Source organism: Hippoglossus hippoglossus, chromosome 17 (assembly GCF_009819705.1).
Source record: "Hippoglossus hippoglossus isolate fHipHip1 chromosome 17, fHipHip1.pri, whole genome shotgun sequence".
Classification (NCBI taxonomy): domain Eukaryota; kingdom Metazoa; phylum Chordata; class Actinopteri; order Pleuronectiformes; family Pleuronectidae; genus Hippoglossus; species Hippoglossus hippoglossus.
In genome coordinates this window covers 20,667,747-20,683,573 of record NC_047167.1, presented here as the reverse complement: position 1 = coordinate 20,683,573, position 15,827 = coordinate 20,667,747, and the positions used below count along the sequence as shown (strand labels likewise).

At 41.6% G+C, this 15,827-nt stretch overlaps 1 protein-coding gene across 3 annotated transcripts; it reads left to right on the top strand.

The window, feature by feature from the left end:
- The first annotated feature begins 183 nt into the window (after window positions 1–183).
- Window positions 184–7,351, top strand: rabggtb (Rab geranylgeranyltransferase subunit beta). 3 transcript variants are annotated; one of them, XR_004616851.1, is made up of 10 exons: window positions 184–272; window positions 636–743; window positions 2,806–3,003; window positions 3,122–3,227; window positions 3,427–3,479; window positions 3,566–3,676; window positions 4,000–4,125; window positions 4,696–4,845; window positions 5,558–5,757; window positions 5,822–7,351. XR_004616851.1 is itself a non-coding variant. In XM_034614640.1 (10 exons), the coding sequence occupies exons 1-9, from the start codon at window positions 270–272 to the stop codon at window positions 5,696–5,698; spliced, it is 996 nt and encodes a 331-aa protein (XP_034470531.1). In that variant the 5' UTR covers window positions 212–269; the 3' UTR covers window positions 5,699–5,737; window positions 5,836–7,351. The 3 variants fall into 3 exon arrangements, 1 of the variants encoding a protein (XP_034470531.1); XR_004616850.1 differs by having other exon boundaries at window positions 5,558–5,793; window positions 5,824–7,351; XM_034614640.1 differs by having other exon boundaries at window positions 212–272; window positions 5,558–5,737; window positions 5,836–7,351.
- The last annotated feature ends 8,476 nt before the right edge of the window (window positions 7,352–15,827 follow it).

The window sequence follows — 15,827 nt, the reverse complement described above, 5'->3', positions numbered from 1 at the left end:
AGTCTAATCTAAATAAATTCTATCTTAACTTACCTTTATATGACCTTGTGGTTTATTTCAAAGGTTGTAACGTTATATTAAAACATGAATAAATGTGTCTCTAGTTTGACCAGAGAAAATAAATTAGCAGATTTTATATTTTCACCGCCTCCCCTATGATAGCTAGCTGTATGTTCACCCTCCAAACAGAAGGGGGCGGTAGTGCTCATCATTTCCTGATCTGCAGCCGCTGTTAAACACAAGAAGTGGATAATGCTAGCAGCGTGAGGATGGTAGGCAGCTCCTGTGTTTACGTCTTTATTTCACTTATACTAACTTATCCTGCAGTTAATTATTATCAAAGAGACTTTATGGCGGACGCGGAGTGAAACGTTGTGTCCGTCATGTCCAAATGTAGCTGCTAATCTGTGCTAGCTGTTAGGAAAGAGGCTGAGCTGTTACTAGCATTGGTGTTAGCATGTAGCCCCCAGTTAGCTTGAAGCTGTCAACAAGCAGCCTTCACACACGTTAGAGATTAAAGCAGCAGCTCGTTTCTCCAGTGGCAGCGCGTGTTTCCGCAGTTTGTCCTGTTGTGATGACGCCAGTCGGAGTTTGTGTGTTGTTGTCATTGTTGTCGCGTGTTTCTGTCACGTCAGGGAACCCAAGTGAAGGATGTCGTCGTGAAGCCGGACGCTCCCAGCTCCCTGATGCTGGACAAGCACGCGGATTACATCGCTGCCTACGGCGCCAAGAAGGACGACTATGTGAGTGTTGGTCCCAGCAGCGTAAACACGGACACTGCTCAACATCTGGACAGTTGTCAGGGTCCGAGTTTGGTTGGAAATCAGGTTCCTAAACTCAGTCAACTCTGCACTGACAACTAACATCTGGATTCCTGCCTGTTTATTTGGAAAAATGTTAAACAACTGATACACACACATGTGCAATAACTATACATACACATGTGCAGTAACTATACACACACGTGCAATATCTATACACACACATGTGCAATAACTATACACACACATGTGCAATAACTGTACATACACATGTGCAGTAACTATACACACAGGTGCAATATCTATACACACACATGTGCAATAACTGTACATATACATGTGCAGTAACTATACACACACGTGCAATATCTATACACACACATGTGCAATAACTATACACACACATGTGCAATAACTGTACATACACATGTGCAGTAACTATACACACAGGTGCAATATCTATACACACACATGTGCAATAACTGTACATATACATGTGCAATAACTGTACATACACATGTGCAGTAACTATACACACATGTGCAATAACTGTACATACACATGTGCAGTAACTATACACACACGTGCAATATCTATACACACACATGTGCAATAACTGTACATACACATGTGCAGTAACTATACACACATGTGCAATATCTATACACACACATGTGCAATAACTGTACATACACATGTGCAGTAACTATACACACATGTGCAATAACTGTACATACACATGTGCAGTAACTATACACACATGTGCAATAACTGTACATATACATGTGCAATAACTGTACATACACATGTGCAGTAACTATACACACACACGTGCAATAACTGTACACACACGTGCAATAACTATACACACACGTGCAATAACTATACATACACGTGCAGTAACTATACACACACATGTTCAATAACTATACACACACATGTGCAATAACTACATACACATGTGCAATATCTATACACACACATGTGCAATAACTGTACATACACATGTGCAGTAACTATACACACATGTGCAATAACTGTACATACACATGTGCAGTAACTATACACACATGTGCAATAACTGTACATATACATGTGCAATAACTGTACATACACATGTGCAGTAACTATACAGACACACGTGCAATAACTGTACACACACGTGCAATAACTATACACACACGTGCAATAACTATACATACACGTGCAGTAACTATACACACACATGTTCAATAACTATACACACACATGTGCAATAACTACATACACATGTGCAATAACTATACACACACATGTGCAATAACTGTACATACACATGTGCAGTAACTATACACACATGTGCAATAACTGTACATACACATGTGCAATAACTATACATACACATGGACAGTAACTATACACACGTGCAATAACTATACACACACATGTTCAATAACTATACACACACGTGCAATAACTATACACACATACGTGCAATAACTGTACATACACGTGCAATAACTACACACACATGTGCAATAACTATTTACACACACTCCATACAGTTAAAGTAGTTACTTCATTTGCAACGAATGTCACACTGCACCTTTGAATGTATATAGTTTTAGTTCTGTGTTGTGTTTTTTAGAGGAAGCTCTTTCTACCCTGCTTTTATTTGAATTGAACTATTGCACTGCTGAGCTGAGCGGTTTCTTCTCGTCCAACATCTTTCATTGTTCTGTTGACCCTGTTTTAACTGCATATGACAAATAAATCTGTAAACTAACAAGGCAACTCAAAGTAAACATGAGAGGGAAACGCCTCAAGATGATTTGTAAAAGAAACACAAGGTAATGTAATTTCGACAAAGACAGAAAACAAGTCCTAGTGCAGTGGAACATCTTGATAAATACTCCCAAGCAGGGCAGCTTTATTAACCATTTAGTCTCTAAAATGTCAGAAAATGGAAAAACAGCACATGACAACAGCTTCAGTTCTTCAGATGATGTCTTGTTTTGGCTTAAAACCTGAAACTATTTAATTTACTGTCATGTCCCTCATCAAGGAGTACACGCTGTCGGAGTACCTGAGGATGAGCGGTATCTACTGGGGTCTGACGGTGATGGACCTGATGGGTCAGCTGCCCCGCATGAACCAGGAGGAGATCACAGACTTCATCAAGTCCTGTCAGCACGAGTGCGGAGGCATCAGCGCCAGCATCGGACACGACCCCCACCTGCTCTACACACTCAGCGCCGTCCAGGTGAATAAAACGATTAGTTCAACAGATTTTGTCTGTTAGCATCAGGTTCATAATATCACCTGGTTGATCCCTTGTGTTTAGTCTTTTTTGATTTTGCTTTTTGCTTTGATGACCTCAGATCTTGTCTCTATACGATAACGTGGACGCGATCGATGTGGACAAAGTGGTGGAATATGTGAAAGGGCTGCAGCAGGAAGACGGCTCATTTGCAGGAGACAAATGGGGTGAGCAGGGTTTACTTTGACTTTGGTGATCTCATGTTACTTAAAAGTTGCTTTAAGAAATATTTTAGTAAAGCAGATAACATAATACTCCATATCAGTAAAGATAGTACATGAGTTGCCATGTATTTATATAATAGTTTGCTTTTAATACAATAGTATAAAATGTTTTTAGTATAATAAAAGTTCTTTGTCTTAACAGGAGAAATCGACACAAGGTTTTCCTTCTGTGCCGTTGCTACACTGGCATTACTGGTATGTAAATGACTTTTTATCATTAGGTGCATACACAATACAACAACAACACTTTAACACAATAACGCTCCTCTGCTCTTTCTCAGGGCAAGATGGACAAAATAAACGTTGACAAAGCCGTTGAGTTTGTCTTAACCTGTATGAACTTTGATGGAGGTTTTGGCTGCAGACCTGGTTCAGAGTCTCACGCTGGTCAGGTGAGTCATACAGTGTGAGACAGGAGAGAGAGAGATTTACTGTCTCAGCTCGTTTTAAACACAAGGAACAAGTTCTAACTAACAAGGGAATGCTGCTGCTTCCCCTTAGTGTCAGTTTTATGAGTTATTATTCACAAATATGAGGCTGCAGCTTGGTCTCCTTGGAGTCTGACTCCACTAAGAGTAAATCACCGACAGTAACAGGTGGAAATGTTCTCACTCTGGAACGTGGCTGGTTTTACATTTCCACTCCTCTTGAGTGGTGTCATATGTAAAAATCATTGTCAAATCAAATGTCTGTTCTTGTTCCTTGTGTCTGTCAGATTTACTGCTGCACCGGCTTCCTGTCGCTCACCGGGCAGCTGCACCAGGTGAACGCCGACCTGCTGGGCTGGTGGCTCTGCGAGAGGCAGCTGAAGTCCGGAGGCCTTAACGGACGACCTGAGAAGGTCTGTGCTGCACAGATGTCGGTGCCTAATGTTTACTGAAACAGCAGCGTTCAGGTTCCTGATTACGTTCGGCTGCTTTGATGCGTCTCGAGTGTTGGGAATTCATTTAAGCATGTGGTCACAGGGGAAATTAAGTCTTTTGAAATGGGACAAGTATTTTCCTTTCACCATCCTTCACGGTTATAAATAGAATACATGTAGCACGTCAAAGAAAACACATGATGCATTTCTTAAATTAAATGTGTAGAAGAAAAGACACACACAAGAGAATCATCACTTTACATTTCAAACTTTAATGATCAGATTTTCTACACATTGGTTTTTCCTTGTTGATTTTTGCAACCGATAGAACTTAATCTCTCTTTAATGTGTATTTATCAGCACCAGTTATTCTCAACAAGGCTGAACATTAACAATACAATGCAGGTTAAGTACTGTAGGTGGTAATTGTTGTGTATATTTTTACTTTAAAGTCGTCAAACACGACAAACTTTCTAATTTAAGTTTCAGTTATTCAGTTATTACAACCACTGTAAAACATATTTCTACCATTACAACTGTTTCACTCAGCTTCCTGACGTGTGCTACTCATGGTGGGTGCTGGCATCACTGAAGATCATCGGCAGGATTCACTGGATCGACAAGGCCAAGCTGCGAGCGTTTATCCTGGCCTGCCAGGACGAGGAGACGGGGGGGTTTGCTGATAGACCAGGAGACATGGTGAGCTGCCAAACACAACTTCAGTCCATGTGCTGCAGTGGAAAAGAGGAAATACGTTCGACCTGTCGTTTCTCAGAATCCTGTCTCCTGTTTCATCTGTAGTCACCTCCACCGTCCATCGAGTATTACTCACCCGCCCCATGTCCTCTTTATTATTCCTCACCTGTCACACAGATGCTATCCTCTGTCCATCTGTCTCATATACTGGAGACTTTTTTCCAGTGGAGAGGCGCGAGTTAAAAGTTCTCGGACCGAAGTTACACAGGGAACTGCCTCAGGACTGGATGTGTTTGATCTGTTTTCAATATTCTGGAACATACTGTTTTATAGAATTAGTGTTTTTAGTTTTTAATAATGAAAATGAAACTCAAACTTCATCTATAGATTATTTCAAGTATCCAAATAACCAGATCTGCATGTCTTTGGACTGTGGAAAGAAGCTGTAGAACCTGGATAGACACGGGGAGAACATGTACACTTTAAATTACAGAAAATAGTCAACATTTAAATTATTTTTCTTCAGACCAACCATCCAAAACCTGTATTCAGTTTACTCTCATAGAACAGCTCACATTCACATTTAAGAATATGAAACTAGGAAGCTCTTTTGTACCAGATTCCTGCAAATTTGTGTCACAATCTTTTCTTACATTTTGTTATAACGGCCACAGACGTCGTCCTTTCTTCTCATCAAGCGTCGTCCTCTCTGCAGGTGGATCCTTTCCACACTTTGTTCGGAGTCGCAGGTCTCTCCCTCCTCGGAGACGAGCAGATAAAGCCGGTGAATCCAGTGCTGTGTATGCCCGAGGACGTGCTGCAGAGAGTCGGCCTGCAGCCTGACCTCCTGAGCTAGCACAGCTTCCCAGCATCACAGACACACACACACACACACACACACACACACACACACACACACACACACACACACACACACACACACACACACACATACATATACACACACACACACACACATACACACACACACACTGCCCTGCTGAGCACAGCCACCATCACTGCTGGATGTCAGGAGCAGAGAGAGGACCACCACACATCCTAGTTTTAGTCCACAGACACATTTCACACGCAGGCTTCTGACTCCGCTCACTAAGGAAAACGTGTGAAAGTCTCTGAGCTTTTCTGTCTTTAAACCCTCAACCGCTCGTTATCTATTCATGTCGGGGTTCTCGGGTTCGCTGCAAGAAAAGGATGAATTTGAGAAATGGTCTTAGACGGAGATGTAACCTTTTGTTATGAAAAGGCCCAGAACTCATTAAAACAACATTCCTTAACTTTTGCTCATTATGTCAGTTTGAATGAAAACTTATCTGTGGCCCAGGAAACAGTGGTGGGAATGTTTCAGCCTCTTTCTTGCTCTCGTCACCTTTTCAGCAAACCAAGGAGGTTCTTACTGTCATTATTTTTTATCTGACCAGAAGAAGAGACGCTGCTTCTCCTTCCTCTTTTGTTCTGCTTGGACTGAGGTAGATTCAGTTTTACTGGACAGTTTTGCACATTTAACCTTGAGGGAGTTGACGGATCATGAGCGGGACAGATCAGACGAGTTCAGCTGAAAGGTTCAAGTTAGGTTTTCTGTTGTGTTTTGGATTAAAGGCGTCATCATCTCTTTTCCCCAGGACAACCTGTTCCTAATTAAACAACCTGGGCGAACTATTAACTTTCTTATCCTTATCGTAGAGCAGTCAAATCAACAATGTGCCCCAAATTTTAATGGATTCTTCCTTGAGTCAGTCGCCACACCACAGAATCTCATGGAAACCGGCTCAGTAGATTTTGATCTGTCATCCTGTCATGGCGGAGATAATCACGGCTGGAAATACACAACGGGACATGTTGCAAATAAAAACAGTTCTGTTTATGTCACTGTGATTTAAAAAAAGAAACTCTACAGAACAGAGAGATTGTTATTTAGGAAAGCGTTGGAGGAAGGAGACAGGAGGAGGTGGAACACATGATGGGTGTCTCATCATCGGTTCGTTTAATGTCTTATCCACAGGCTCAGCTTATTTAAATCCATGTTGATCAGTGCAGGGTTGTGCTGCCGCTGTGGGCAGAAGGTTGCGTCTGTCTTCACTCTGTGTGTAGAGGATTTCCAGTCTTATGTTCAGATCAAACTAAACAGATTCTGTGAAAATGGCTTTTGAGATATTTAACATTTATTAGCTTGTTAGCCTGTTAAACTTGTTAATTTGCACTCGGACGTCTCTGTTGTTACGGACAGGAAATTAATCCGATATTAAAGCTTCAGTTCCCCTATTTAACATTTCTAAGCCTTGTGTAAACATTTAAGTAATGATTTAATCACATTATGAGGTTGTGGGTTTATACATTAACACCAATCAGTGGAGGTTTACAGGATAATAAATGACAACACAGTAAAACACAGGTGTAATAACATAAAATGTCTTCATAGGAGAAGTTATACATGTTGTGTTTATTACTAACAATCATACATCTAAAGTGTTATAAACGATTTTTGAAACGCGTATTGACGTAACTGATAAATATTATTGTGTTGTCGTTGCTATGCAGAAATCATTAAAAAAAATGATTTTTTAAAAACAACTAAAAAAACCACAAGTGTGTCCTGAACATCTTGTTGAACCAGGTCTCGTCTTCGTGCTTCTGCAACTCCGACTCCTGCACATCCACATATGTGAATATTAATGTAAGTTATTTTTCTCCTTGTTTGGCAATAAAGGTTTGATTTCCTCTACAACCGGATTCTGTTTGTTTTTTTTGCAGTAAGAGGTTAAAGAGTGTTTGACAAACACTAACTAAACCTATTTTATTTTATATTTTTGTGTATTTATTGACATGTTTTTGTTCAAAGTTGCTTTTCATTTTGCAATAATTCAAGGTTTGTGGCTTTGAAAAGTCAAAGAACAGGCGAACCAGCACTAGAGGGCAGCGTTACCCTTTAAAATTCATTCACCTTCATTTAAAAGCAAAAAAAGTGATCATAGTGAAGATGAGTGTTTATGGGATTGAAAGCAAAATAGTGATAAATGGAAAATATTAACCTATTATGTCTTTTTTGTATTATTTAACACTGTGTTCTGTAGGAAACAGTCACTTCTAATGTCTGTAAATTATTTTCCCAATGACTTAATTGATTATTATGTATTTTAAACGTCATTAATAGTCAAATGTAATGAATAAAATGTCTCTCACAAGTCGTTCAAGTCAAGATGACGAGTATGAAGCTGGAACTACTGAATTTAAGGCATATTGATTTAAATCTAATCAATTCATGATTTATTTATTTAATATTCTCTGTATTTTACATATCTTTTTGTTATTTAAACAGTTTGTGGTCTGAAGAGAACGAAAGACCAAACTCTTGTGTGTCTTGTAAGAACTTAAACATCACATCTGCATAGATTCCTGCCTCGGAGGCTGAGGTAATAATCCCTCCACGCTCCCCAGAAATGCCACGACTGATGGCGAGTGAGAAACGACGTGTCATCGCTGCGGCAGACTGTAATAACACCGCAGCCTGAAGATTGATGCGTTCTGTCTGAGTAATTAGAGGCAGATAATTCTCCTCTACCTGTTTTCCCTGCGTGTAATAAAGATAAGGACTTTCTCTACAGCACAGCCTGATAGGAAAATGACACTTTACCTGGAACAACTTGAGCAACTGCTTTTCATAAAGTGTCAGACTCGTGATGAAGTGATAATAACTTCGTGGAACATTATGATCTCTGCACTAATTACTCCATCATGATAGTGGAGGCACTTTATTTAGGGGAGTTTCTCTGGGTGGGTTGAGAAACAGGCAAGTTTTTAATAAGAATAAAGTATTTTGTTTATTTGTGGCAATAAAATAGGAACAAAAAAACAGTTACAATCCATTTACAAAATCATATGAATAAATAGCTGCTCTCTGGACCTGCACACATTAGCCTGCAGGCATGGAGGGAGTTTGAGACGGTGGGATTCCAGCTCTCCTTCACAGGAGCAAGACGCCCAGAGGCTAAAAGACGCACAACTGCAAATGATGCAGGTGTCTTTGTGTTCGCTTTGCTGCTTTGTCGTTGGTTTCGCATCGATTTATCCTTTTGTATCTGTTTGGGGTCTTTTCTGTGTCTCTTTGTCACCATTTTGCATCTTTCAGTTGTCGTTGTGTGTCTCTTTGCATCATTGTAGTTAGTTTGCATCTCTTTGTCGTCTTTCTGCATCTTTTTGTCTCTTTCAGGAGTTAGTTTGGTTTTGAATTGCAGTTGTTTTGCATCTTTTTTGGTAATTTTGTGACTTTTTTAATTAGCTTTTGTCTATGTGGGCTTTCCATGTGTCCTTGTGTTCATGTTGTGTCTTTCTAGTCTCTTAATTGACAGCGGTTCAGGGGCCCTTGCTCCTCTAAATGCGTCCGTGATAGAAACAAAGCCACCACCTTCTGATAGCGGTTAATGGGAGAGGTGGGCAGGGGCGTAGGCAAAGCAGGTAATTGCCTTGGGCCTGAGCTGAGAGGGCCCCCCCCCCCCCCCCCCCCCAAGAACAGCTGATTACGTTAATCCACAGCAACAGCAGTTTTATGAGAAGCCCATTAAATGATTGTCCACGTAGAGGAGACCTCAGCGACACCGTGGTCAGAAACTCTCCATCACAGCCTGGTCGGGGTCTCGTTGAGGTTGACAGTGTCTAAATGAGTGTCGGTGATGTGAGGACATAAAGAGATGATGATAAAAGAGTCGTTTGAAGATCGGAAACTGGATTGACGAGGGTTCAAAGTCAGACTCCCCCAGGTCACTTTTGCCTGAGGCCCCTGAAGTCCCTTGACACACTACTTGGGCTGAGGTGGGGGGGGAAGTCAGCGTCATGTGATATTCTCCGATCAGTCCGAGCAGCTCTATGACTTTAGTATTAATTTGTCTATTTATGTAGGAGCAGTAATCTGTGGGGCCCTGATGTCTGGGCAGAGACGAACACGCTGGTTGTGGGGGGGGGGGGCCCGCTGAGAAACCCCACCGGCTCTCATTAGTGAGGAAGATGACGAGGAGGACAGAAGGTGGAGGAGAGGAAGAAAAAGGGAGGTGTGAACGAGAGATAAAGGCGGAGAGCGAGAAAACCAGAAAGCGAAATAGAAGCCGAAAGACAGACGGACAGATCGCAGCTTCCACCTCCCAGTCCTGTTTGTTTGTGAGGAAAAGCCTCAACCCATTTCTCCTCCTCCTCCTCCTCCTCCTCCTCCTCCTCCTCTCCTCTCCTCTCCTCCGTCCTGTCACCCTCTTGTTATCTCTCAGCACAAAATACAGGGGATTAGTCCCGGCCACGGGGGCTGCAGCCAAACCACAGGCAGACAATCACTTAATAAATGTTTCACTCAACCACCGCAGGGCCGAGTGAGAATGTGGAGATGACTCATGAGTTTGGTGGAAAAAATAGTTTATTTATTTGTTTGTTTTTTATATAAAAGTCCACACAAGAGTTCAACTTTTCACCCAGTTTGTGGTTATTATCACTTTTTGTTATATTTCACCTCCTGCAGCCGCGGTGGAGATTTTTCAGCCCAACTCTGGTTTGGAGAAAAAGTTTGTTTCCAGTGAATTCATTATCTACCTCCCGTCACCGTGGAGACAGTTTCATCCATCAGCTTTCTCCACTTTCTGCTGACGGGGCGGTTGCTGCTGCGGCGGAGGCTTTGGTCAAATGTTTGATTTCCTCTGACAAACCTGGCACAAAGAAAATATCGATTTTTAGTCAAGTTTATTTATCGCACTTTTAAAATGGACGACAGAGAAAAGTGCTGCACGATGAAAGAAGACAAAATACATGAAAAGAGTAAAATAAAGTAACATAGACTAGCATAAATTCAATTAAGTTAATTTAAAGATTCAAAGGCTTTATTGTCATATGTAAAAATCACAAGTTATCAATGAAATTAAATTCTAGTTCCGTCAATAAATATCTAAATATAAAAATAGAATGAAGTAAAAAAGGAATACAAATATATACTGGGGTCTTTAATCTCACATCCAACTCTATAAAAAAAGTTATAGCAATAGTTTATAGCTGAATAAAAACAAAAGCTGCTTTAAAAGGAAAAGTTACACATTCCAACTCAATTCACCTTAAAATATTTACCTTTTTCTATTAAATAAAAGTGACACCTGATCATGTGACACTTCTTTGTCTCCCATCAACTCTGTGATAATCACTGAAAAGTAGTAAAGCACAAATTCTAGACTATTTCCCAGCACGTGCTGATCAGAGGTTGTTTCTGGTTAACAGACGTTCTGTCAGAGAGAGAGAATCAAATGACCTCGAAGCTCCCTGAGGGCGAATGAAAGTGGAAAATGAGATTTTTAACCCGAGGACCGACACTGCGGCAGGTTATTTATTTCAGTCGTAGTTCAACTTACAATATGAATATAAATGAATCGTGTGTTTTAACACGAGCCCTTACACGCATTAACAAAATGACACCACGTCCAAGGACATGTGGTAATTAGATTTTCATTTATGCTTCTTCTCAGCAGCAGGGGAGACACATCTGTCACATGGAGTCGGGATGATTCATCCTCGTGAGTCTCCCCGGGAAGCAGAGAGGATCATGGGACAGGAGCTCAGCCGCTGCTTCTGTAGCTGGAGGCGATGGGATGTGACGAGTGCAGTGAGAGGATCCCTGTGTCCCAGCAACACTACACAGCTAAACCCTGAATGATTCATTAACAGATGATCAATGAATTCATTAACAGGAGTCACATTCAAATAATCTGTGGGTTACACTTTTTAAATATGATTCCTGCAGGTTTATCTAAGATTAACTTAAACTGGTATTAATTAGTGTTGTTTTAAATCCTCCCAGTGTCATCACATCACATCTCACTCATCTTTTAACAGAGAAATACGTAAAAGTTAAACATTTTAATTCCCCTGTGAAATAACTTCATGTGAGTTGTGAGCTGCTTCCGACAGCTCCACACAAACTCTCCCAGTCAGCTCCCTCGGGACCAAACCTTCACGCCATGAGGACAGTATTCTCCCACCTGCTGCTGCCCTCATCATTAAGGACTCCATCACTGCACCGCACCCTCGCTCGTGACTGTGAAATCTGAAGTTTCCCGAGGCCAGTAACGGTTCACACTGCTCAAACGTCCAATTGACACAGATGTTAAGGTTCATATTGCATATTAAAGGTGCCGGGTGTGGGATTTAGTGACATCTAGTGGTGAATAGGTAGCCTTCACTTGTCATAAAAACTCAAAAGGTGTTTAGTTTGTCCAGTCTGGGCTACTGTAAAAAAACATGGCTGCCTCCGTAGAGAGGACCCACTCCTGATGTAAATATAAAGTATTTAAATATAAAGAAAACAAGAATTCATACAATTTAGATGATTCTGATAAATTCAGATGAATATATTTTCCCCCCCATCTTCAAACCCCCTTCACAGACCCCCTGTGAGAATCCACGTTCCTCCGTCAGCTGGGAGCCTTCACCGGCGTCTTTGTGTCGGCGTCTGTCAGCGCAGGAGGAAGGTTTCAGGGAGCAGAGAGGACATCATGTCTCAGGCCTGGGAACCAGACCAACGCTGACCATCAAACAAAGGCGCCCAGCTTCTCTGAACCTGGAATCAGAGCCCTGCCTCTCAGCGTGGCGTCCAGGGTTTCTGGACAAAGGCCCAGAGGTAAAAACGTCTGAGCTGAATCCTCGCTGCTCTGCACCATTCTTTAACAAGCGCTGTGATAAATGAGGTGAGCCTGGAAGTCCGTGTTCCTCCGAGCAGCCTGATGTATTATAAACAGTCTCTGTGTTTCTGTCTTCACTCACATCGTTAACATCCCCCAAAAAAGACACAGCAGTTGTAAAAAAAAATGCAATTACGGTTTGAACTCTTGGTCTTGGAGCTGTTTAGTTTTCACACTTTTCATCGGAGGGGGATAAAAAGTTTCTATGGGAACGTTTCTTCCTCAGCGCCGTGTTCAGATCTGCTGCCTCTCATCTCTGCAGGTAATTATTCATCAGTCGTTCAGCGGCGGCTCGGTGAAATGAAGAAGCAGAGAAATGTCTGATGAGTTCATTTGCTCTTCCCGTGAAGGTTCTTCTGGGTTTTGCAGAAATGTCGACAAAACCGTCTCAAAGTGTGCGTGTGAAAAAGTGACTGTGAATTATTAAGAGTTGTAGCTGCACCAGCTTTTAGTGGAAACAGAAATATCTCAGTTTTTCTGCTAATCCATGAATAAAAATCCTGCTGCATGAACTGATATGAAACTACAGGCAGACATTCATTGTTCCCTGAGGATGAATCTCTGTGACTTTTCCTCCAGTGCCTCTGTGATGTTGACATTTTTCTTTGATTGAAATATTTGGATAATTATTGAAACAGCTGCTTTTATATATTTTTTAATCACTTTCTTACTTTACTGTTTTTATGCATTTTTTACATTTAAGTTTTCTCATCTTTGCATCTAATGGACACTAAAGATTTTAATCAGACAAAATCCTTGTAAGTTTAATTAAATGCAAAATCTTTGGAAAAACATTCTGGTGTTAAAATTAGTTTTGTGAAATTGCTCCTGACGATTCAAGGTGAATGATCGACATGCAGCGGCACATGTAAGAGGATTTAAAAAAAATTTGCTTTCACTTGCAATGAAAAAGTAATTTACAGGTTTTAATTGAGGTGGACGCATTGGGTGCAGAGGACAGATGAAAGGATGTGGAGGGGGACGGGTGAAGGTGAAGGAAGTCGTCTGATTGGCTGCTCCGTGCGGACGTACTGAAGATGAAGGCAGATTCAGTGTGATGGAACCGTCTCAGACGTGAGTCCAGGGCCCCAGACGTCGCCTGATGAGACGTGATGGACGTTTGCACCGAGGGATGAAGGATGGAGGGAAAAGAGGACGAGGGGATGAGGGTTGGGATGAATAGAGGGAGGGAGGAGGAAGGTGAGAGGATGAAGGGGGAGGATCAGAAAATCACAGGTGATCAGGGGTGTGGTCATGGCGTCGCCCTGCTCCCAAATCTATACGTTAACTATTGTTAACCTAATTAAACACTAGTATAAATGTATTTATTGAAAATCATTAGTGTTTAGTATGAATCTTGTTTCCAGATTGGCGTCTGACTTTTGAAAGAAAACCTCTCAGATTGTGCTGATTGATGGATGTACCTGATGTAAACCTGTCCGTCGTCAGATCTTCCATCGGACTCACGAACGAGAACCTTGTTTTTATCTCACAGGCGTCGTGTTTCCTTCTTCTTCTCTCCTCAGGATTTCACCTTATCAGATCCCAAAAGGTTAGAGAGCCTCCTCCACAGGCTCTTAATCATCCCGAGGTCATTCCAGATACACGCTCCGCAGATGACCTTGACTTTCAACGCTCCACCGAGAGTTTAATCCCTGCTCGGAGTTTGAGGATTAGTCTTTTTCTGAAAAGCTTTAAAAGAAGAGAGTCAGAGGGAGGGCGAGAGAGAAAGAGGGAGATTTGGTGATAACCCCAAAAAGAGCTATTGATTTGGCGAGAGGACCCGTTTCCCACATGGCAAGATCCAAGAGAAGAAAACTGAAAGAGTCGAATCAATGAGCCGACAGCCAATCAGAAGGAGTGAGGTGTGCCAGCAGCCTGTGGTTACCTGTTTACTGTGTGTGTGTGTGTGTGTGTATGTGTGTGTGTGTGTGTGTGTGTGTGTGTGTGTGTGTGCCTCTCCTCCACCTGCACGTGTTGGCACCTCAGTAATTACAGTTGGTGTACATCAAATATTTTTTTAATATCAAATTTCCATTTGGTTTCTTTCATTTGCAAACACGACTGACGTCTTGGGAAATTCCTATTGACACAAGGCGCCGTGTCACCTGGCGACAGCTCAACTCAATCACAGCTTCTCGCTCAGGCAGCACAGCAGCGCCGGGAAAACGACAAGAACACAGACGGGATGTTTGCACGTTTTTCTTCTCCAAAAGTTTCTGTAGAAATACTCTGACAATCAAGATCATAAAACTAAGTCATTTCTCCAAATACCTGCGATAGAAGCAGGTCAAACTGAAATACGACGTGTGGTTGTGTGTGTGTGGTCGGACTCAGACTTTCTGTTGGGTCCTTATCTCACACATTTGAATCGATTCTTCATCGGACTGCTTCCACATGTGTTCTTCTCCCCACTGGGGTCCAAGAGTCAAAGTCTGTTCCTCTGATCACAATCAAATTACTTTCATTCTAATTTGCTTGAGTGGTTAGAGTCAGAGCTAGAGGTGGTGATGAATGGATGAATGTATATTTGGATGGATGGATGGAAACACATAAATCTGCTTCAGAGAGTTCACTTCCCTTTGTCCATGTAGAGCTAGTTGAACTTTACGAGTATTAACTTTTAATGCAACTGCAATATGGCATTTGACCAATAAACTCAGAACAATAATAATGACCAGGTCTCTTCATATTTCATCGGCTAATTGAATGTGCTGCAGCTTCTCTGTATAAACACGTTTATCATAAGAATTAGATTTAAAATATATTTTAAATCGTGATTTTGTGTAAAAAAAAGTCATGTAGAAGGTAGTTATTGCTTAGAAAAATAACTTTTGCAGCCCTGTTATAAATCGTGGAGAGAAACTACACTCGGCTGCAGTAAAGCAGATAGTAAAGGCACATTATGGGATCTGTAGTATTCTCTTCAGGAGTGTTATGGGAATATTATACGAGAGGCGATAAAATATTATAAAGTACAACAAAGTCATTAAAACTCAGCTCACACTGGCTCCACGGTTTCCTCCACACTTTACAGCTTCTTTGAACCTGATCCTCTCCCCTGGATTCTCCCTGTGTCGTGCTTGGACGTCCAAACTGCGACGGCTCCAGTTTCCTCTGGGTGCTCCAGTTTCTGACACAATCCAAAGACACACGGTATGAATGGTGGATTGGATTCAGTCGTCAGAATGTGATTTTCTACACAGAGCGAGAGACAAAGGCTAAATCCCTGCTCTCACCCTGAAGGTGGCCTCTAGTCCCAGGCCCGTA

What these genes read in the sequence shown, in the direction of transcription:
- rabggtb (XM_034614640.1), top strand. An exon ending in ATTTGCAGGAGACAAATGGG is followed by an intron (nt 3,228 to 3,426) that starts GTGAGCAGGGTT and finishes TTGTCTTAACAG; the next exon opens with GAGAAATCGACACAAGGTTT. An exon ending in TTAACGGACGACCTGAGAAG is followed by an intron (nt 4,126 to 4,695) that starts GTCTGTGCTGCA and finishes TGTTTCACTCAG; the next exon opens with CTTCCTGACGTGTGCTACTC.